Below are 24,561 nucleotides of genomic sequence, written 5' to 3'. Positions count from 1 at the left end.
CAAACTTCACTTTAGTTTTTAGCCTTATTGAGCAAATGGATAATCTCCCCAAAAAGAACCTAGCTTTTTCTCCTTTCTGCTTCTGGTAAAGTGAATGTGGAGAAAGCTAGAGTCAGTGAATTTGATTTTAGGTGAAAGGTTAGGGCTAGAGATACCTAACTACATGGTCTTTTTTTTCCTTCCCGTATCCTCCTGCACAGTGTTTGCAGAGGCTTTGTTCTTGTCTCTTGAGCTTGTCCCTTCTTGATTCCTACTTTGGGATAGTTTCATTGAATTTTTGGTTTCAATTCTGTAGATTTACTTCCAAATCTATGTCTCTTATCCTGACTCTACACTGGAGTTTCAGGTGTATGTATATTATGGTCTTTTGAATGGCTCCTCAGGCACCTCACATTCATTTTGTCCAAAACGGTGTGTCCTTCCTCCCAAATTTGATTCTTTTCCGTCTTCTCTTTCCTTTAAAGCTTTTCTATACAGATTCAAAAAGCACCCCACTGCCAGTATTGCATGCTATAGATTCCATTCCATTTCTGCACCCTTTGTTTAGATTTTCTTTCTTCTACTTTGGGAAATATTTTATGGAGTGTTTATTTGAATGGATCCTTGGTTTTGTATAAGCCACTGTAAAGGAGGGAGGGTGAGCCTTCTGGGGTAAGGGAATGGCATGAGCCAGAACCACAGAAGAAGAATGCAATAGAGAAGTAGAAAGTTATCATCTGGCTTTGAGTTTGGAGGTGAAACAGTGGGAGATTGAGTTGAGAAGGTGCAGATTGTTAGATTGATGGGAAGCTGAAAATATGAGGATTTTTGACCATACACAGTAGGTTTAGTGACTGTTATAAAGAAGGGTAGGCATGACCAGAGCAGTGCTTTAGAAAGATTGATCTTATTGGATGTAATCAGAGGCTGAGTCAGGGAAGCAGATTAGAATTTTATTGTAATAATCCAGACATGAGTTAACAGATGTTTGGCTATAATGAAAGCAGAATGCAGAAGGAATCTTGAAGGAGGAATTGACCAAATTTCAGGCAAAATGATTGGATATGAGGGATAGAGAAGAGGAATGAATTTCTGATGACTAGGCTTTTGAACCTGGCTGATCAGTGGATGGTGAAAACAGTGGTACCTTGATCAGTTGTTGTTAGATGGATATCTGGGAGGAGCAGGCTGCTGGAAAACCACGTAGGTCATGGGAGAAAAAAGTCAAATATGTAATTCACAGCAGGGATGGGGGGCAGTTCAGAAATTTGTGGAAGAATTTTTGGTTGCTCTTGCTATGACAGCACCTCCACTGCATGTTCTATGTTAGATCCCCCATGATTCAGCAGGCAGAGTTCTACCCGAAGGGTCGGTAGAGAACGCCATTGTAAGTAAGACTCAAGACAGTATCTACACAGAATTTATAGTTAAATAAACAATGGGTACACTGAGGGAAGTTAGAAAAGGAGAGAAGCTTTTGGGGAATGGTGACTAAATAGGAAGGAAGTGAAGATAGGAAAAATATGTCAGTATATTGCTGGTCGTGGAGGAAAAGGAAGGAAATTGTTTCAAGAAAATGCAGTCTAAAGAGGCAGAAGAGCATGGTGGGAGCACAGCCTCCAGAGTCTGGCTCAAATCCTGATTTGCTATAAAAATTCAGACCTGTTTTCTAATTGGTCACAAGTCTGCTGGGGGTTTGAATTGACAACATTTAGCTTGGTGAGGTTTAAGTGACGGGCAAAGCCTATGCTAATTTTGATACCTCACTGCATCCTTAGAAAGGGCAATTGAGAAATAAGTCCCACTTTCCATTCCAAATAATTTATAATTCAAAGACATCGTGTAAGACAATCCCTCCAGTACATATAAATAAATACATTAGAACTGGGCTCATTTAAATTGATTTGGAAGGAGCAATCTGGGGTGGGGAATTCAGGATTAGAAGTTACAGTACTTCAAATGTTTAGATTTCTTCAGTCATAGCTTTTAGATTTCCTGCTTTAATTCATAAAGGAGAATGAGCAGAACACCATTCTGAGTAACGTAGGTCTCTTTAGTTGATAATTAAATTGCTTGGATTATTATTCTAGGTTCTTAAAAGTTCTCCAGAAAACTCTTACTATAGGAAGTAGTAAATGGTTGTTAGGCTCCCAGCTCAAGGCATTAAAAAAACTTCTGAGCTTTTAATGTTTTTGCTGTATGGTATTTTGTCTCTACCTAAAGGTTTATAGGTGGAATGAGTGATAAAGGTTTCCTTGCTCGATGTTCTTTAGGTGCTGCCTGCATCCAGGGCTTCTGTAACTCAAGACCACTGCCTGCACAACACAACTCTAGGGGCTCCATTTGCATCCTTTGTGGTAATGGCGCCCCTGGAGTTTGTATTTCTATGACCTGTATAGCCTTGTAGTAATTAAAAGGGGAAAAGAATATTAAATCTCTAAGAATGATTTTAGTATTTTCACAAATATCACAAATAATTCAGTTTTTAATTGAGATTCACTTGCTTTATAAATGCAGTCTGGTTCAAATCTGGACCTGCTTTATTAATTCAGAGCTGTTTTCCAGTGGTCAAAGTCCAAAGTCCATAGGGGTTTGAATATAAAACATTTGGCTATGTGGAGTTTAAAATGGTGGTTAAAAACACTCCTTCAGGATGTTTTGTGTTACAATAAAATCTTATAGTTGTAGTCTCTACAGGTCTGCTTGTTAGCCAAGTAGGTCCACGTACTTTTTTAAAACACACTGAATTGATTTATGCTAAATAAGTTTACACAGCTGATTTTTAAGCAGGATACTTGTCCTAATCTACAGTGGGCACCTTACCTGACTTATCACTACTTTGACAAGTGATTTCATTTGGGATGTACCATAATTTAATTGAATCTAACATGCATCAGTTGTGAGCTTCTTCGTTTTATATATTACTAAGAAAGAAATCATACTGCCAAGTAAACGCTGGCACAGTTTTTTAATTACTTAGACTTTTTATTTTACATTTTGAAAAAGAATTCTTTTAAACTTATTTAGCAAATAAGGCTAATAGATTTTTATTATATAGTATATATTTTGTGCATATATAAAAAGGAAAATAAAAGTGAAATAAATTGGTTAAGATATTCTTCAGCTTTCTACACATTAAGTCTGACTCTTCTAAATTGTGAAAAACTTAGGACTGTAGAAGTCTCCTTCTTCTTCCCTCTCCCCACCCGTGTAGTGTCATGTCATTAAGGGTGTTGGCGATGAAGCATTTCTTAAGAGAGTGCTCCATTATTCTCTCATTGATTTAAAATTCAGTGATTTGGTGCTTGTGAAGTTCTTAAAAGCAGTCTGAACTGTTTAATTTTTCCTCTAAATACTTCAGGGCTGCTGCATGTGGCCACATGGATTGTGCAGTGTCAAGTCTCACTAGCAAACCACAACAAGCTTATCTTCATGTGGTTTTTTTTCCTTTCTCAGGTTCTGCAAAGCACTTGCAATCATTCCTCCAGTGATGAAGAGTTACTTCACTAATATCCTATTGCTGTATTTGCTTTCTTTTCTGTTACACAGTACGTTTCAATTTAGAATCATAGCATGATCTTTTTGAAGGTGTTTTAAGCAGCACTTAAAATCGGGTACAAGGATGACGATAAGGAGCGGCTCTGACCATGTTTCACCCTTGTGCGGACAATGATGGCTGTGACCCAGCTTCCCTTGTGGGCCGGTAGCAGTTGTAGCATGGCACTGATGAAGATGCATTCCAGTTCCAGAGAGTTTAAAGTGTGAAAAACCATATGCCTTATGTTTTTTTGGAATCATCAGTATGAGGTGGGGAGGGCACTAGGTTGATCTCAGCTTGGGTCTGGTGTGCACGCTTGTCTGGCCAGGCAAAAGGTAATCAGGGTTAAGTAAGAACATGGGAATCTCCTTGGAACCCACATGGTTGACATGGGGCCAGAAATACTTTCCAGGAAGAGGGCAGATAAATAGCTGATTCTGGACGTTAGCACATTTTTACTTTGCCGTTTCTGTGTTTTAGACCAATTTCTAGTTTATTGTTTTTAGATCTTTTAAACAGCAACAATCAGGGCGATGTGATACATCTTGGACATATTAACAGTATGTTACAATGTTTACAGTATTTTCTGTTTTCTAAACTCTCATGTCATTTTTTTTCAGCTTTATTGAGATATAATTGACATAACATTGTGTTGGTTTAAGGTGTCAGATGTGTTGATTTGCTACATTTATATATTGCAAAATGATTACCACCATAGCATTAGCTAACACCTCCATCCTATCACATAATTACCATTTCGTTTTTTGTGAAAAAGAAACTCTTTTTAGCAACTTAGCAACTTTCAGGTATACAATACAGTATTATTAGCTATAATCACCACACTGTACATTAGATTCCCCAGAACTTGTTAATCTTATAACTGGAGTTTGTACCTTTGACCAATATCTCCCCATTTCCCCCACCCCCCGCCCCTGGTAACCACCACTCTGCTCTCTGTTTCTATGAGTTTGGCTTTTTAAAGATTCCACTTATAAGTAATAAACAGTATTTGCCTTTCCCTTTCTGACTTACTTCACTTAAAGATCTGATATCTTGAAATTGCTCTTGATGGATCACTCATGAAATTGGTTAGCTTATTATTTTAACTTGATGGTCCAAGGTAACTTTTAAAGAATCACTAGAGTGTAAAGGGCTAAGCAGACAGTGGGGAGAGGAGAGTTGTGGCGGAAGCTGTGAGATAGGTAAGGAGAATCTTTGATACACCTCATGGTGATGGGAGAGCCATTGCAAGGGAGTAACACAAATTAAAATGTAAATCTGTTACCCTTCATTCCCTCCCCATTGCTCGAAGGCTAAAAAAAGAAATCCTTAATTTGGTCCCCAGTGCCCTGCATGGTCTTCTACCACCTATCTCACCAGCATCATCTTGTACCATGCCTCCTTTCCCCGCGTAAACATAAAAAGATGGTGAATTGGGATGTAAAGGTGGATTTATTCATTTTTACTTTGCCTGCTATATTGTTATAAATAGGGATTAAGAGACCTCATTCTGGTGACTGGTTGAGAGGAGCCACAAGCAGAACACACTCCCTAACTATACTTTCTGGGCTGGAATTCTGCATTGAGTCTTGACCAACTGTATGGAGATATTTTTCTCTTTAACAGGTTTCTCCTCAAATAAAAATCTATTGTAAACATACGGAAAAGAATGGCAGCGGAAACGCAGACGCTGAACTTCGGGCCCGAATGGTGAGTTTTCAGAATCTCATCCTGTTCGATATTGGATGACTAGCACAGTAGTAGGTGTTTGTGCCCGTGTTGGGGGGTTTATAAAATGTGCATGTTTTTGAGACTTTGCTTTATGTGCCTGCTTGGAAACAGTATAGCTAGTCTAGGAATAAGTTGTATTTGCTTAGTGACCGCATTTATACTTTATTAAAAAATCTTCCTGTTTTGATTGTGTAATGATAATGGATTTAAAACTCCCCCGAGTTCCACCACCCTAGTAAATTATTTGTGCTTGAGCCCTTATCTAGGTGCATATATAACTTTATATAATTGTAACATTTTTATGTGTGTATGCTTTCTGCTACAATGTTTTTTTGTGAGGGCTATTCATAGACTCATTTGAAAAAATAGTTTTTATTAAATTATTATTTGAGTTTTATTTTATTGATGGGCTAGGCAGGTGATCCAGAATTACACTGGCTATTAACATCCCATTTAGGATCGGGTTAGCATTTCCATAATAATTAATTGACCTTTGAGTCTCTTACAGATATGTTTGGACCCCGAATATGGAATTCTCATGGAATTTTGAGATCCATCACCTTGTAGTGTGACTTTTCCCCCCTTCTTCCTTTCCCCCCAAAGTTGGTGATTGAAGATCCTCTCATCAGTGGCGTGAATAATGATAGTTGCTTTTTCCATTCAAATGTTGAACCAGAGGCAGTATATAAAATAGATAAATTGGAATAGTCTCTTAAATATTCTTGATTGTTTAGGTGGTGGTGGTTTGATAAATGATCCAGACTTACTGTAGTGACTCCCTATTTGAGGACTCTTATTAACTTACCTTATTATATGCATTTCTTTTTATGTGTATTTCCTAAGTTTTCTTGGCCCTTAGAGCTAGCATTTGGAGACTGAGGAGAAATCACTATTTGAAATTCTAAGAACTGATGCAACTTATGTACTTTGGAACTTTATTTTGGAAATGTTGCCCTAAGTAATTCTGCACCTTTTTTAGTTCTTATTACCAAATCAGTATATACTTCTAGAAAAATTAGAAATTACAAGTAATCCAGAAGAAGATATAATCACCATAATTTCACTGTCCATGGTAACCACTGTAAATAGGTTGGTGTATCTTTCTAGGTAGTTTTGTGTATGCTTATTTGTGTAAATGTACATTTATTTTCACAAAAATGGGATCATACCGTACATTCCGTTTTGTAACCTGCATTTAAAAAAGAACCACATCAGCAATATCTTTTTTTATCAATAAATATTTCCTGTTACTTTAAATGGTTGCATCATTTATTCAACTAGTCTTCTAGATGCAGCACATACAGGCTGCTCTCAGTTCTTCATTATTATAAAAATATTGTTGGTGAACATTCTTATAGCTAAAACTTTATTCACATCTTACCAGGTGGCTTTAAATTCGTATAGCCCACTTTGTAAAGCATTTTGTGTGCAGCTTCTCTGCCTTCATCTAGAATTTGTAACTGCTGCTCTTTTGTATTTACACACTCTCTTGTCTCTTTCTTTGTAAAAACATGATTAAAATTGTCAGCTAATTTAAGGTAGTTTTTTTTTTTTCTTCCAGTATCCCTCTATTAAGAAATAACAATGAGAGACAGTACCAGGAATTTAGCTAAAACAAAAGGAAAAAAATGCACTCCTGGTGATGTTTTAGAATCATTACACATTTAACTTCATGCTGAATGGGTTGACAAACTACGGCCACGGGACTGTAAAGTTTTGTTGAAACACAGCCACGCTCATTTGTTTCCATAGTATCTGGCTGTTTTCACACTGGTGGCAAGGTTGAGTAGTTACAACAGAGGCCATCTGGCTCAAAAAGCTTAAATATTTACTCTCTGGCCATTTACCAAAAAAAGTTTGCTGGCCCCTGTCCTAAACCATGGGTTCCCAAAGTCATTTCAGTGAGTCATTGACCCAGTCTATCAGTAGCGTCTTACACATCCTTTTCATCGGTACTCTGAAGTTTTGTTTGAACAGCCCAGTGTTTTACACAAAATTTGAATTGACGTAGCTTTAGCAGAGGAAAGTTACCAGTCCCATACTTAAGCAGTAGCTTTACCTAACTGTTACCTCTGTTACCCTGCAGGCATTAGAATTTAGGAGGCTTCCCTTAGTCATCTGAAATGCTGATAAACTGAGGAGCAAAGGTCTAAGTAGGCACACTGCCTTCTTTCACCATCTTTCAAAATTTCTTCTGGCAAAGGGAATATATGAGACCTTGAAGTAACTCAGGTAACCCTGATCTAGAAGTATGAATGGAGACTGCCACTGTGTTTTTTCTGCATGTAACATTACATTCATTGTGAAACTTGAGGTAAGGAGCTGTGTCCAGAATAGCTTGAGAATCAAAGTTTAGAGTGATTACACTGAGTCTGTGTGTAACTGAACCATACAGAAACATTTAGTGATACTATATTCTTTCTACTAAGGTCATCATTTTTATAATGGTGTAAAACATAATGTTCAGTAAGTGATGTATAAAAGGAAGAGATTTATTTGACAGTAGTGAAGATGGGAGAGCATTGAAAATTGTGCTAGGGACAGACCATGAATGACCATAAGCATGGACTTTTTAAGGTAGGTCTGGAAGAATCATTAGGTCTTAGCGTATCTTTATATTTAGGATAAAGAAATGTATTACATAATTACCAAAGCAGTTTTTTAAAAGAGTGAGATAGATTTAATGGAGGAGTAAATCATTTTTTAGGTATAAAACAAGAGTCACTTTAAAACTTTACTCAAATATTACCACCTTAGATGTTTTCTGACCACCTGTATAACAACTCCCCTTACTCCCTACCTCCCTTTTCCTGTTTAATTTTTTTCTTCATGGTCTATATCAAAATATAACATGCCAAATATTTTACTTATTTTCTTTATTATTTATATTCCATCCTCCAGCCCCCACTAGACTGTGCGCTCCTTCGAGGGCAAGTACTTTGGTCTCGATTTTGTACTGTTTGTTCATTGCTGTATCTCCAGTGCCTGGCACATAGTAGGTACTCAATAAATATTTGTTAAATGAATGAGTGAATTGTTGGAAAGGAAAGTTGTTTTTAATATTTTGCTATTGTCAGTATGTATACACATCCTTGAACAGTTCTTTTTGTGTTGCTGATTACTTCCTTTGGAGTAATATCTTAGAAATGGAATTATTAAATCAAAAGTTTAATTGTTAAGGCTTTGGATGATATATGGACAGACTGACCACAAGAAGGATTGTATGAATTTAATTCCCATTCCCTGTCTGTTTACTTCACCCTTGACAGAACACAGAGTACCACCTTGAAGAAAAAATTTTTTTAGTTCTAAATCTAGTAGATTTAGGATTTTAAAGAATTTTTTTGTTGTTAGTCCCAGTAGTAAAATAATTCACGCTCATTCCATAAAACCTTGGAGGAAGCAGTAGTACAAAAGGAGAAAGAAAAGATCTAAATTACCCTTAATCATGCCACCCAAAGGACCATTGTTAATATTTTGGTTTGTATCCTCATATTCTTTCTTGTTTGCAAATAATTGTATACTTCAAGACATTTTTAAAAAGCAAGACAAATTCATTGTAACTTTATTTTGGGATTTTTACTTATTTATTATTTTTATTTTGAGCATTCAAAATCTACTTAGATAAGTCTGGATAATAAAGGAATTCATTATAGCGGAATGAATAATTGCAGACAGTTACCTGGCTTTATGGGGAAGGAGCCAAGGAACCTCATTTGGTGTATTTCTGTCTCATCTCCATGGCCTTAAGGAAGTATCCCCAGGTCTTTCCTTGCAAAAATGAATAAGGCACTTTTGTTTTTCCCCAAGCACTTGTTTAGACCTATGTTAAAGTAGTTATGACCTTGTACTGTGTCTCTTTATATGTGTTTACCTTACTCAGAAAAGAACTAATTCCATTAAGAAAGGCACTGTATTTCTCAATTTTGGTAAACCCATTGTTTAGCTAGTGTAGGTACTTAGTAAATAAATATTGAATGATTCAAGTCTTAGGGTGGGGGATATGGGGGCAAGAGAATTCAAACCTGAGATTGCTAGGTTACTATTCATGATCTTTGTGGAATTGTGGAGAAAATGAGAGATGTTCTAGGGGATGGAATGCATTAATAGTCCCAGTTTGCAAAAAGAGTAAAAGATAACTGCCATCTGAAGGAATGGTAAATTAGATGTTATCCTAGGGTGTATTTTAGAAGAGAATATTAAAAGTTGTTTAGAAAACATTTTATCAAGTGCCTCATACGTTTTATGTCTTGGGTTAGGTGCTGAGGCAACAAGGATAAAGGACATGGTACCTACTTTTGAATTATTTAGTGGGGAAGCTGGCACTAAATAATTTCACAGTAATGTCAGTGCTGTAAAGGGAGTATAATGCCAGTACAAGATATTCAGCTGCTCATTTGATGCCTGTAGACATCTCATCCTTCATAGTTTTCCAAAACTGAGCTTATGAATTTTGCTCTTTTAAATTTCTTCTTTTATTTCATCTTAATACCACAGTGTGCCCCTTTCCTCAAGCCAGAAGTCTGGGAGTTATCCTGGATATTTTCTTGTACTTCTGTATCCCTATGTCTATTCCACCACAATGTTGGGTCAGTTCTACCTCTAAAATATCTCTTGAATCCATTCATTTCTTTCCATCTTCATTGCCTCTACCCTAGTGTAAGCCAGCATCATCTCTGACATAAACTATAAGGAGTGGCCTTCTGCTGTTTCCCGGCTTCCATTCTTTCTTCTAATTGCTCTCCCCACTGCAGCCAGAGTAATCTTAAAATGTAAATTGGATCAAGTTTTCTCCAGAATCCTTCACTAGCTCTCTATTTGTATGACTGTTTATTAGCTTTTTTTCCCACTAGACAATTAGTTCCATGAACATTGGGCAGATACTTGTGTGTAGATTTCTCTCCTTTCCCTCCTACCGCTCTCTTTCCAACCCCCATCCTCCTCATTGTCTCTGTTGTTTTCCTTTCCTCCTTTCCACTTAATCTGTCTGCTTCCAGGCAGTCCCCTCCACACCCCAGGTGAAAAAATACTAGATTAGAAAAAATATTCCAGATAGAAAAGGCATGTGTAAAGACAAGGGGACAGGAAAGTGTAGGTTTAAGAGGGGAATTCCAAGACATTTGACTTTACTGTAATGTGAAGTGTGGGAGAGAAGAGCTTACAGGTAGCCCTTTTATGTTAAGAAGCTTTGGATTTTATTTGATCATTGTGTACCAGTGAAGAATTGTTGAGCAGGGAGTGTTTTATTCAGATTTGCATTTGAAATAAATAACTGGTAGTAGTGTGGAGGATGGACTATGACTAATTAAGTTTAGGGTGCCGCTGCAGCAGTCGAGGTAAGAAATAAAAGTGTGAACAATAATAGGTTACTTGATCAGGGGATGGTTTGAGAGATACAGGATTTAAAACTTGTGGGATGTTGTAATTGGTTATGGGAAATGGATAGAAGGTGAGGAGTAAAGGATGATTTCCAGACTCTTAATCCAGTGGCTGAGTAGATGGTGGTATCCTTACTTGCCTTTGGGAATACAGGTGATGAAGGAGGTTGGGATGAATAAACTGATAAGTAGGGTTTTGGACATGATAAACTTTAAGGGCTGTGAGTGGTTGAATAAGAAAACCCTACTCTCTAGTGAAGAGTCAGAGCTGGAATTGAGAATTGTGAACTTACACAGAAGTGCTTTTTGATTCGTGTGTCTTCACACATCTACACTGAAATTCTGAATTACTTTTTTAAGCTGAAGTTTGGATTTTGGACAACAGTTAACAAGTGAGGACTGTGGAGTACCAGGGGGCTTTTAGACAGCCCTGCTGCTGCTACCTATCAGTTACTACTAGTACTACTAGGAGTAGCACTGGGCCTCCTGTGTTAAACAGATCTCCATATGGCTATAGGAAGATGAAGATGGTAAGGGTAGAGAAATTTCACTTGGGCCTGGTGTTGAGGTTACTGAACTTTCTAGAGCAGTAGAGTGGTAGGGGAGAAGCCAGGTTGTGCTGGGTTTTGAAGTGATTGGGAAGTGAGAATGTGGAGATGTCTCTGAAATGAAGAGGAAAGATGACCAGTGCTGCATAGGTAGAGGGGGATGCTACATTAGAGGAGTTTTAAACAAATCACTATTAGATATATTTAGAGATGAGGGGAAAGCCAATAGGGAAGGGTTGAATTTCTAAGAGAGGGTTGTATGGCGCAAGATCCTAGGAGAGTTAAAGGTCACTGGTGGATTTTTAGGGAGAGACATTATCCACATATGTTTTAGCTTTTCCAGATATCTGTAGGTGAAGGAAGACTTGGGATAGGGTTTGTTAATTATTTAGTATAGCACAGCCATTATCCTGATTCAGGCTACCATCTTCTCCAAGTTTGAATTACTCTCAGCCTGCCTTGGTCTGTTCTCTTCACAGTAGCTAGAGGAATCTCTTGAGTATGCATTCTGGTCGTGTTACTTTTTAGGTCTGGTGCCTATAAGAAGTGTTCAGTTCACAGGCATGGAAAGCTGGTGGGGTTTGTGGGTGGATTTGAAACCTTGTGAGGAGCAGATGAAATTAGGGATGTTGGGGAGTGAGAGGGAAAGTCTCTGGTGAGACGAAATAACTGCAAATACTGGGATGATTTTCACTTGGAAGAGCGCTTAGATGTGCCCTCTAGTGGTAGAAACTCTTGGGGAGCATATTTATTGACTCAGTATAAGAAAGATTTTAAAATTATATATTAATTATATATATGTATATATATTTAAAAATTAATTTTTGGCAGAATAAACCGTGGCTATTTTAAATAAAAATTTGGAAAGATTTTGGTCTTTTTAGTCATAAAAACCTAGTTTTGGACTCTGTTCTGCTGGTGGTGATTGTGGGCAAATTGCTTAACTCCTTGGCTTCATTTTTCTCATCTGTTCTATTGGGGTTGTTGTGGAACTTAAATGGGGTAATGTATGTGTAACGTTCCCAGCTTCAGTTCTTAGTGGATATTAATTCCACTTTCTCAGGAAAGAGCTCAAATGTACATGAATTTGACGCAAACCACTGTACCGGAAGGTCCTTCAGCAGTGGTTGGATCACTCCTTTGTGGGCATGTTGTTTTCTTACTGGTTTGTTTAACCTGTCTTGTAGGAGTTAGACTCAGTGACCTCTGAGTCCAAGAATAATTGGAAAGAAAATTGAAAGACCAACCCAGTAGCAGTGAACACTGCTAGCACCCAGATTGTGTCTTAATATATATATTACTAAAGAGGATCAGACTCTCTGGTGACATGGTGATTCTAAGTCTGAGGCAAGAAATAAGCTGATTTTGGAACATTTGACATACCAGATAGAAAAGAAGCTGTTACAGACTACTAGGGTTGGGTCAGAAGGACTTGGGAGCCAACCTGAAGCCTTTCCCACTGGGCAAATATGAGATAGTTTGAGTATTGCTAAGAATAATTGCAGTGAACTGAAATACATTAATAAAAAATAATTTGTTACTACTGGAGGATGTTAGTGAACCAAGTCATTATTTTGAAAATTAATAAGTGAAAAGGAAGAATGAAGGCTTTTTCCTTCCTTTCTTATATGAGCTATATATCCTCTTAGGTAATACCAAATAGTGTAAGAGGGAAGTTTCTCTTTGTAGAACTGTTCAAGCTAGCAAATAAAGAAGAAATGATAAAGTCACTTTGCAACCTTAGTGAACATAAGGATCTAAGCTTTGGTCATCAGGGACTGCTTAGCCTCGCAGAACCAACCAGGCAGTATGTGTCTCCTGATGGAATAACACACCACCACGTGGAAGTAGTCTTGCCAGGTCTGATCAGGACTCTGCATCCAGTCACCAATTTACATGAAATGCAGAGAACAGAGAAACATGTTAAACTATATCACAGGGATAAAATCAGCAAAATCGAGACTTAAAAGAAAAATCCTTATCTTTTAGAGAGAACATTCTGAAATATTTACAGATGAGATAACTTTTCTTCAAAAGATTTTCTCAAAACTTGAAAATAATTTGCCTCAAAAATCTTGAAAGCCAAAGATTTCCTTCAAAATAGTATTAAAGAATGGTTAGATGGTGCTGCAGAAGGAGCAGTATGGATTGGGGACTGGGCGACGGGTACATGGCAGTTTGCTATATTCTTCTTGGTACTTTTATGTATGTTCAAAATTGTCCATAGTAAAACATTAAAAAATAAGTGGAAAGAGAAGACAGAAACATTGAAATAAAAAACAAAACCCTAGAGTCTCACTTTACTAATGCATACTCCTTTTTTTTTTTTTTGGTATTGCTTTCTACATGTAAGCACATTTTATATATTAACTATGTACATACTGTTTTTTTCTGCCATTTTTGAATAATGTGCAAGTATTTACTACGCTTGGCCTTCACACTTTTTAATGTATAATTTGTAGACCATTCTCCCCTCCCCTTTCTTGTCAATAAAGCTTAGCAATTTGGGGGATATATTTTAATGCTTCTGTTGAATTTTCCTTTGTGCTAAACTACTGCATTGCAGTACTGTGGTCCCTTTTACCCTTGTTATCTATTACTTTATAGAACTTTGGGCCACTCCCAGATAATCAGCTACTCCTGATGGTAGTTTTCCCACTTGCTAGTTGATGCAGTGCTGCAGTATGATCATACTCTTGCCATTTTTTTGCTGAGGTTCTCCCCCGCACCCCGCTCCTTTTTAAAATAAAAGCATCTTATTATAAAATTAAAATGTTTCTCTTTTCCCAGTTCCATTCTGCTATTATCAGCTCGAAGTATATTTTTACTTTTTTTTCTTAGTAAATATGGCTTTTATATTTTTTCTCCTTGTACTGTACTTTTTTCACTGCATTTTTAAATTCTCTATACTGATCACTAATTGCTTTCATTAAAAGTGAATTATGAAATATTGTGGGCATATATAAAAGTATTATCTTTTTTATAAGCTTCTGTATTTTGCTTTTTCTTTTGTGTAGCATACTTTGTTAAATATTAGCAAATCATTCTTTGAAGTGGCTGTTCTAGTTTATAATCCCACAAATACTACTTGAGAATTTGCATTATTTTTCATCCTTACCAACAACTGGTATTGTCAGATTTATTAATTTTTATTAATCTAGTGGGTGTAAGGTGATACATGACTTTTGTTTTAATTATATGTTATTTTTATAGTTTAGAAAAAGGTGTCCCCATCTCACCCCCTAAGCTTCTCACAGACATGCCACGATACTTTCTAGTTAAGGAATTTTCAAATGGTTGTCTAGTTATTTCTCAATGAGCTGTTTTCTTAGTGAGCTATTATAGCAGGTTGTATTAGAGCTAAAATCTTGGATACTTTGAGATAATAGGGGTTTTTTTGTTCTTTTTTATTTTATAAAACTTTTATAGTATATGAAAATAAAAAGTCCTTACTGCCAGAATATTTGACACTTCATTTTATATTCTGTCTACTATTTTAGGCTCCGAGCTCTGTCCAGTGGTGGGAGTATTACATCCCCTCCTCTTTCTCCAGCATTGCCGAAGTATAAATTAGCAGACTATCGTTATGGCAGAGAAGAAATGTTAGCACTTTTCCTTAAAGACAACAAGGTAAGAAAGTAGGAAAGAGTTCAGAATTATGAATAAGATTTCAGGTTATGTACAGTTATGTGCTGATATATGAAACAGCCATGGTTTTTCTCTCTACCTTTTTTTTTTCCTGCTTTGAAACCTGCAATAGTTTACAGAGGCTCTTCTAAATGTTACATACTCTATTTTTTTAGAGAAGACCTAACATTTCATTACAGGAGTAGAAAGCTTCATGAAAACAGGAGAGTAGTCAGGACTTAATGCTTTGTCTAACTAGTTTCCTCTGAACCTCTGTTTCTATCCCAGTATGATGGCTGAGAAAGGAAGAATTTTTCTCTTCTCTCTTTATTGCATCTCTTATTCTTCTTTCCAGTTAGAAGTTAGGAGTGAGAAGGGCAGATGCTTCTCTTGTTCTTTTCTTTTGAGTTAAATATAAAATTTTCAGTGGGGACAAAATCTTAAAATGTGACACCACATTTGTGTTACTTATAAATGATCAAAACTCAAACAGTATAAGATACACTTCTTTTTTTTTAAACGTCTTTATTGGAGTATAATTGCTTTACAATGGTGCATTAGTTTCTACTTTATATAAAATACACTTTCATTACCTGACTAGTGAGAAATAACATTTTCTATTTTTTAAGTATACTTTGTTTTTAATTTTATGGATTAAGAATCAAATTTTAATGATGGTTGCTTAGGATAGATACAGTTGCTTGTAAAACTCTCCTTACCACCTTGTGCTTTGAGTTAAATGTGCACTCTGGAGTACCAGAGTCAGTGCTGTATATCAAATCTGAGACTGGTCGTCTGATGGGAGGAGAGGGAGAGTGACTGGGGTTTTTAATGTTTGACCCTTTCAGAATATTAATTGTGTCTGAATAAGCTTTAATCCATATTTTTAATAATCAGCAACAGGTGAATCAAAGAATATTTTCTTGTTTTATCTTCTTGTAATTGGAGGGATAGCATTGATCTCTTGGTCATGTGTTTGGTCAAACAGATACCTTCAGACCTTCTGGATAAAGAATTTCTGCCTATCCTACAGGAGGAACCCCTGCCGCCGTTGGCTCTTGTACCCTTTACAGAAGAAGAACAGGTTTGTGTCTACCTTTGAGCTTCAGTCAAACCCTTGTTCCTTCCCACTGAGGCATGAAAATGTGAAGTTCCTACTTAGGCGCTAAGGAGTGTCCTCCATCCCCCCAGATCTGCTTCCTTCTTACTCTTTTCTTGGTGTTTGGATGCCTCTCTTAGTTGACTAGATTCTGCTTTAGATCTGAAGCTGTTGAGTGTAAGGAGATGGATTTGAGTAGAGAGAAAGAGTTATTTTTTGAGGGAGAGGGCCTTCTTTTCAGAAACATGTAGTTTTTCAGTTCTGCAAAACATGAATTCTCACCAATTTTTTTACCAGTTCTTACCATTAAAGGAAAATGTAGATCTTCAGCTTACAATGTGCTTAAAAATGTGCTCTTCTGGCACCAATTTTTTCTTTTTTAATAAATTTATTTATTTATTTTTGGCTGCGTTGGGTCTTCATTGCTGCACATGGGCTTTCTCTCGTTGCGGCGAGCAGGGGCTACTCTTCGTTGTGGTGCGCAGGCTCCTCTTTGCGGTGGCTTCTCTTTGTTGTGGAGCATGGGCTCTAGGCATGCGGGCTGCAGTAGTTGTGGCCCTGTCACCAATTTTTTAAATGATATTGTGAGAAAGTTAGAGTTTTGGGGCTAGAAAGTAGCACATTTTGTGTTTGTCCTTTTATAGTGTACTAAGTGAATACAGCACAGTTGTATGCTACAGAATCAGTACACAAAAGTCAGTTGTATTTCTGTACACTAGCAATGGACAGTTCACAAAGGAAATTAAGAAAACAATTCCATTTACAGTAGTATTAAAAACAAAATACTTGGTTGGACTTCCCTTGGTGGTGCAGTGGTTAAGAATTCACCTGCTGTGCAGGGGATACGGGTTTGATCTCTGGTCAGGGAAGATCCCACAGGCTGCAGGGCACCTAAGCCCTCGAGCCACAACTGCTGAGCCCATGCACCACAACTGCTGAAGCCCGTGCGCCCTAGAGCCCAAGCGCCACAACTAATGAATCCAAATGCCGCAACTACTGAAGCCCACGTGCTCTAGGGCCTGTGACCCGCAACAAGAGAAGCCACCACAATGAGAAGCCTGTGCACTGCAATGAAGAGTAGCCTCCGCTGGCCGCAACTAGAGAAAGCCCACGTGCAGCAACGAAGATCCAACGCAGCCAAAAATAAAAATAAAACAAAATACTTAAGAATAAGGAGGTATAAAACTTTTACATAAAAAGTATAAAACACTGTTGAAAGAAATTAAAGCCTAGATAAGTGGAAAGGCATCAGCATTTATTAAGCCATGGAAGACTTAATATTGTTAATCGATCTACTGTCAGTACAATCCCCGTCAAAATCCCAGTGGCTTTTTGGGTAGAAACTGACAAGCTGATCTTAAAATTCATGTGGAATTGCAAGGGACCCTAAGTAGTTAAAACAATTTTGAAAAAGAAGAACAAAGCTGGGGACCTATACTTCCAGTTTCAGAACTTACTACAAAGCTACAGTAATCAAAACTGTGGCTTAAGGATAGACATATAGATCAGCTGATTAGAATTGAAAGTTTGGAAATAAAAGCAAATCACTCCATACTGCTAAATTGTTTTCAAGAAACTTTGTATGAGGATATTTGTTTTGTTTCACTGCTGCCATACCTGTAGCATTTTACCATTACTTTTGCCACGTTCAGTATTTTTATTTATTAATTAATTATTTTGAATAAACAGTAAATCATATGGTTTAAAAATCAAAATTTACAGAACAGTATATAATAGAAAATCTCTCTCCCATCCTTTCCCCCAGCCACCTGTCTCCTTTTCCGAAAGGCAGCCAGTGTTAGCAGCTTCTTGTGTGTTTTTCCAAGTAAATATGTTTTCCCCATTTTTGTGCAGGTGATGGTGTATGCTAAGCTTTGTTCTATACTTCAAACATTATTTTTATTGAAAAAATTCTCTGCAGATTTGGATAAAATATTCTTCCATTGTTTTACTTTGCATTTCTTTCCCTAGTGCAGAGTTTCTCATGTTTGCATTTATATTTCTTTTAATTTTTTGTTCTTGTCTTTGCCAGTTTTTCTTTTGGATAGAAATCTTTTTCTTGAGCTAGCCCTAACCCTAATCTGTTAAATTTTCTAAATTTTTAATTGCATTTGATTTCATTTATGATTTTTTTAATGTAGAAGCTAATTTTTTTTTTTTTTAAGAAAATGTTGGGGGTAGGCGTTTATTAATTAATTATTTTTGCTGTATTGGGTCTTCGTTTCTGTGCGAGGGCTTTCTCTAGTTGTGGCAAGCGGGGGCCACTCTTCATCGCAGTGCGTGGGCCTCTCACTATCGCGGCCTCTCTTGTTGCGGAGCACACGCTCCAGACGCGCAGGCTCAGTAATTGTGGCTCATGGGCCTACTTGCTCCGTGGCATGTGGGATCCTCCCAGACCAGGGCTCGAACCCATGTCCCCTGCATTAGCAGGCAGATTCTCAGCCACTGCGCCACCAGGGAAGCCCGAGAAGCTAATTTTTATATAGTTCAGTATACCAGTTTCAATCTTTTGTGATTATTTTTCCAACTGTTTATGAATATTTTTAATAATTTCTTTTTATTTTTCCTTAAATGACTGCCTGGATTTCTTAGAGACTACATGGGCCAGAAAAGCTTTTTAATAAGTGGGGAGGAGGACTTGCTACTAGTTACCGAAACATGATAGACTTTTAATTAAAAAAAAAAAAAAAGTAATTGAATCATTCAGAAAAATCCTGTTAACATTTCTAAGAAATTGTATTTACTAAGGGCTACACAAATCATTTGAAAAATCAAAAATTATTCAACAAATGCAGCTGGGAACTGTTGGTTAACAATTGAAAAGGAATAAAGTTAGGTATGCAGTACACCTACACACCAAAATTAGTTCTAGCATGACTAAAGGAGTGACTCTTCATTTTGTTTTTATAATGGAAAAGTTTATCTTAAGGTGTTAAGGTCTGGATGCTGTAAACACAGGGGCTTAATGTAAGGATTGGGAAGTTTTCATGGTAATCACAGAAGACCATCGGGGTGCATTTTTGGAAGCATTTAAAAAGGCATCATTGGGCTTCCCTGGTGGCGCAGTGGTTGGGAGTCCGCCTGCTGATGCAGGGGACATGGGTTCGTGCCCCGGTCTGGGAAGATCCCACATGCCGCGGAGCAGCTGGGCCTGTGAGCCGTGGCCGCTGAGACTGCGCGTCCGGAGCCTGTGCTCCGCAACGGGAGAGGCCGCAGCGGTGAGAAGCCCGCGTACCGCACCAAAAAAAAGAAAAAAAAAAAGCATCATTTAGGAATTCCTGACACTTGGTAGCCTTTTTTGTAAAATATGTTGGAGTAGGACAGTACTTAAAGCTGGCAAAAGGTTCATTAACATTTTGAAGTGTATACTTTGGATGGTCAGGTACCTGTTCAGGAATTGCTTAGATCTTCCTAGACTAGAGTTTTGTATACTTGTTCACCCTATTACTCTGATTGGGGAGGTAAATAATTCTAATAACCTAAAATAGCTTTTTGCTGCATATCTTGGTTCCTGAAGTTACCTGAAGGGAATATTTTATCTTTAAACTGCAAGGTAATTTTCTGCTTGTGCACATTCCCTCACTACCCACGCCCCCCCCCCACCACACCCCAGTACACTCACACACATATATATACACACATATATATACGTGCATGCATGTATAAAATATAACTAGGTAAAAGGTTTTCTTAGAACAAAATTAACACTTAAATAAGATCTCCCAGTTGCTCTTTGTTTTGACATTTCCCTGTATGTCTATCACAGTTTGAAAAGCATGACTCTACACATTACACTTGTAATTTAGGTAGCTGCTACCAGATTGGTGTGTTTTATTTATTTGACATCAAAGAAAATCACTTATGCATCGTTGAATAGATAATACATGTGTATACAAAATTCACAAAGTGCATAGAGCGAAAAGCAAGTTTGTGAGTAAACCAGACTCTCGCTAGCTATTATTCGTCCTCAGGAATAACCACTGTTTGCATTTTCTTGTGTTCCCTTCCTAGGGTATTTAATACATCTGCAACTGTCTATGCATCTATTCCTTTAAACACACATACACATAAATGGTAGCATACTATGCATATAGTTCTACACTTTACTGTTTTCACCGGAGCATCTATTTGGGAAATAATAACAGATACTTATTTAGCTTTTAATATGTATCAGACACTGTTCTAAATACTTGTTGCTTAATGTGTTAAGTGCTTGCAACAACCCACGAAGTAGATTCCTATTCACATTATATAGATGAGGAAAATGAGGCACAGAGAAGTTGAGTAAAGGAGCCAAAATTCACTCTCAGGCAGTCTAGCCTCTCCATGCTCTTAACTCCAGCTATGCTTTATATCTTTGTATTGATATTTTAGGCTGACTGTATGAAATTGTAGCTTTCTGGATCAGAAATGGTTGAATATTAGCCATTTTATATGGTCCACCCTAATAAATAGAGTTGCCTCATTTTTTTTTTTAACATGATTACCCATTTTATTTATTTATTTATTTAATTTTTATGTTTTGGCTGCGCTGCTTGGCATGTAGGATCTTAATTCCCCAACCGGGGATTGAACCCCTGCCCCCTGTAGTGGAAGCTTGGAGTCTTAACCACTGGACCGCCAGGGAAGTTCCAGCCTCATTTTTTTAAACAACTGCACAGAATTCCCTGTATAGATGGCCATGATTTTTAAATTAGCTCCTTTTGGTTGATACTTAGCTGGTTGCCATTTTTGCTTTTACAAATAGCACTGCAGTTAAAATCTTTCTGCTTATGTTATTTTTCACATGTGTAAGAAGAGGAATTGTTGTGTCAAAGGGTATGGACATTTAAATATACTTTGAGAAATTGCCTTCCAGAGATTATACCAGTTTGCACTTTCAGCTGCGATGTGTGAGGATGTATGAAAGCGTATGAGAGTTTCCCTGAACACCGTAGATGGGTGCATTTGAGTTTCATACATGTAATACTTTGGTAATGAGGTGTTCGACAGTGTCAGATCCTGGTATACATAATACAGCTAGCTCTGACCTCTGTTTTTTTAATTTTAGAATATATTAATCTAGATTTTGGGACTTCATAGTCTTGCTTAATTGTGATCCCAGAGGCATTATTCAGTAACTCCACTGGTTACTCTGTGTTAAAAGGTAAATTAATGCATTTGTTTCAACCAGCATTTTTTTTTTTAAGTTTTATTAAAAAATAGTTTGAAATAAGTACTAATCAAGTTTGGTGTCTGCCTCTAGTTTTTAGTTATCAGTTACATTTTAAGTCTTCAGTGTTGAAGTTACTTGATTATATGATTATATACCTTTAAAAGTCAAAGGAAAAAACTTCCATTGATAAGTTTCTAAAATTTATCTGAACAAATTGTATTGAATGCAGTTCTGAAAAAGACAAGTAATGACAGGTAATGAGGAGAAAATGAGCCATATATTAAAACAAGAAATTCAGAAATGAAAGTAGAAGTTTTAAAAACCAATTACATGTTGATTTCTTCAAAAGAGGTGTAGACATCACATTTCAATTGATCTTGAATCAGAACAGCAAATCAGGACTTCACAGTGGAGAACAATTTGGACTTAAAATATTAGTTGAATTGCAGGATTCTATTTCCCTGTGATTTAGGTAGCTGCTACCAGATTGGTGTGCTCTTAAGCCTCACTTCTTGCCCCTTTGCCAGGAGGGCCCTTGGCTACAGCCATGCTGAAGTTGGATTTGCCACACTGTAACCACACCTGCATTTTTGCACAGATGTCTGTTAGGTTCTAAGTTTATAGAAAGTATTCAGGTAAGGATATATTCCAACATTTTCTGAGTTTAGAACTCTCTTACGAAATTCTCCTTCAAATGCCCAGGATTTTGATATCTTACAGATCATTTTTCAATATTTTTATAATTGCTTCTTGCTTTACCTTTTCCTAAGCTCTGTATATTCCATTTATCCAGAAGTATCAACTAAACATATTTTTGAATCCCAGACCTCCTGTCTTCCTGTATCCCTCTTCATGTTTGAAGGATGCCCACCCGCTGCTGTTGTTGTATTTGACCCTTTTCCAGATTGACTGTGGGCGCAAGTGCAGGCTAAAGACCAAGCGATTGGGATTTTGTTTATTTTTTTCAAGCATTCTCTCCCCCTACCCGTTTAGATGGTTGACCTTATGTAGGTTCTTACTTTGCCCTTCCCCATTCACCCCGATACCTGTCATTCTATTAAATACTAGTAGGAGTTGCTAATTCACAGTGGTGAGCAGAATGAGGCAAAATGATCATTTTTTTCTTTATCTACTGTTGATTCAGACCTTTTGCGACTCCCTGTCATTTCCACCTTTCTGTAGTTAAGGGACCCTTTCAAACCAGATCTCTTTTACCGAGTATTCTGTATGTATTATGATGCATAAATATCCTGTCTGCTTCCGGATACATACAGCATTTAGAGTTTGTCTGCTTAATATTTCCTCACAGAACCTAACATAGTGTAAGGCATTGGTTGTTAATGTTTGTTGATCTGAAATGTTCATTTGAAATTTTCAGCTAAAATCAGGTTTTGGAGCATCTTAGTGGGTCGTGTAGTGATTGTTTCCCATTTCTAGTAGTCATTAAGTGCCATTTTATAGATGCAGTGGGAGATGGCCAGGAACAACATGCAGTTTTATTTGTTTTATTCATTTTTTTCTTTCTCTCTTTTTTGGCAGAGAAACTTTTCCATGTCTGTAAACAGTGCTGCTGTCCTGCGACTGACAGGACGAGGAGGAGGAGGCACAGTGGTGGGGGCTCCTAGAGGTCGGAGTTCTTCAAGAGGGCGAGGTGAGCTTTCATGTGAAGCAAGTAATGGTAGAGACGGTGGAGAGAGAGGATAGGGAGATCGCTTTAAAAATCTTTTGATATTTGGTTTTTAAAAGACTGCTCTTTGACATTAATTGCCTAATAAATGTCCTGAACATTTGTTTTCTGAACTGTTTCTCAGCGTATCTATTCCACAACCTCTGATTTGGAGTAGAGGAGGGTAATTCTAGCTTAAGAGATTTGAGTGTGAATGATTCTAGATGGTCCTAGTTATCTTTGGTAAATATCCATTATCCTCATCCCCAGGGGACCTTACACTTTGAGAGCCAGAGCTCCCTGAAGTGCCTTGGCTGCTGGAATGGCACCCAAGTCCCTGCCAGGCCTCTGTGACACAGGGTCTGTGCCATATAAGGCTGTGTGCCAGGAGTGTCCCCAGCCAGAGAGAGGCATTTGTAAAAGCTGTCTCATCAATACTAGACCTATTTTAGGGTGTAGAATAACAACAAAAAAATTATGCAGTAATCCTTTATTTAACCTGTAGTTTCATATTGTGTAGATTGTGTCTTTTCTTGGAAGAATAATTCTTATTTTGATATACTTGTTCTTTGATATCTGCTCCCTATTTGGGGTTCGTTGATCTTCTGCTACTTAAGGGCATTCTTTTTTTGTTTGTTTGTTTTTAAATAAATTTATTTTGTTTTTGGCTGCATTGGGTCTTTGTTGCTGTGCACAGGCTTTCTCTGGTTGTGGCGCGCGGGGGCTACTCTTCGTTGTGGCGCGCGGGCTTCTCATTGCAGTGGTTTCTCTTGTGGAGCACGGGCTCTAGGGCTTCAGTAGTTGTGGCACTCGGGCTCAGTAGTTGTGGCTCGCAGGCTCTAGAGCGCAGGCTCAGTAGTTATGGTGCACAGGCTTAGTTGCTCCGCGGCATGTGGGATCTTCCTGGACCAGGGCTCGAACCCATGTTCCCTACATTGGCAAGCGGATTCTTAACCACTGCGCCACCAGGGAAGTCCCCTTAAGGGCATTCTTAATGTTTGTAATATAAATATTTACTTGAGCTTTTACTTCTAAGTTGGTTAAATCATAGCAGAAGTGTAAACATACCTTGTAATTTTAAGAGGTGCTTTAGGAAGAATTGGTTGTTGGCAAAAACGGAGATTTAAGCATGTGTGTGTTGTGTTTCAGAAGGTCCACAGGCCGTTTAGACTCCCATATGCACGTGGTTAGGTTCCGTTGGTCCAGAATTCATCTGAGATCTGTGCTTCTCGGTGGTGTGATGATGGTGTTCTGAGGATGGCTGTGGCCTGCTCCTTCTGTGTTTCCTGTGTTTTTCTGCAGTGAGCTGGCAGCGAGGAGAGGTTGCGCTTACGCAGCTTTGCCGCTAATGCTTTTCAGGGCATGGCATTGAGAGATCTTATATTAATTAAGAAGTATGGCCCACAAGCAGCTGTTTTTTGTTCCTCAAGCGACCACCAATGTTGTGTATTGCAAATACCAACCAATCTCTAAATAGGCTTTAAAATTATTCCATATCAAGAAACTAATGAAGGGTTGATAAATTTCTTGCTGCCTTCTGGTTTCTTTGAAGTGTGTAGGGTTATCCCCATAGGATAGAACTCTTATATTCAGAATTTAAACGGGGCATGTATAAAAGATACTGTGATAAAAGCAGTGACTTAATCAACATTGATGTGAGTGAATGATGTGAAACTAGTCAAATGAATGAACTGACTTGGTGAAAAATACTTCTAACACACCACTGTCCCAACTGTGATTCTTTTTAATGGTTTCATAAGACCTTTAATCTGTGGTTTTGTTTTCTTCACTTATTACTTAATTTTAACTTATGGGTTAAATAAATAGTGATTAATGTGGC

At 37.6% G+C, this 24,561-nt stretch overlaps 1 protein-coding gene across 9 annotated transcripts in view; it reads left to right on the top strand.

The window, feature by feature from the left end:
• Window positions 1-24,561, top strand: part of GIGYF2 (GRB10 interacting GYF protein 2) — a 126,290-nt gene that overhangs the window by 19,159 nt on the left and 82,570 nt on the right. For all 9 annotated transcript variants that reach the window (XR_003435184.1, XM_027118272.1, XM_027118204.1 and 6 more), the window contains 4 exons: window positions 5,144-5,227; window positions 14,675-14,804; window positions 15,790-15,885; window positions 22,595-22,706. Coding sequence is in view for 8 of the 9 variants with exons in the window: in XM_027118272.1 (XP_026974073.1) it covers window positions 5,187-5,227; window positions 14,675-14,804; window positions 15,790-15,885; window positions 22,595-22,706 (379 nt within the window). In the remaining variant the exon portion in view is untranslated. The remainder of the gene's footprint in view (window positions 1-5,143; window positions 5,228-14,674; window positions 14,805-15,789; window positions 15,886-22,594; window positions 22,707-24,561) is intronic.

Source organism: Aethalodelphis obliquidens, unplaced genomic scaffold, assembly GCF_003676395.1.
Source record: "Aethalodelphis obliquidens isolate GAN/ISIS:26980383/991018 unplaced genomic scaffold, ASM367639v1 scaffold2, whole genome shotgun sequence".
NCBI lineage: Eukaryota > Metazoa > Chordata > Mammalia > Artiodactyla > Delphinidae > Aethalodelphis > Aethalodelphis obliquidens.
Note: the sequence above shows the minus strand (reverse complement) of the source record. Positions and strands in the feature narration are given on the sequence as shown.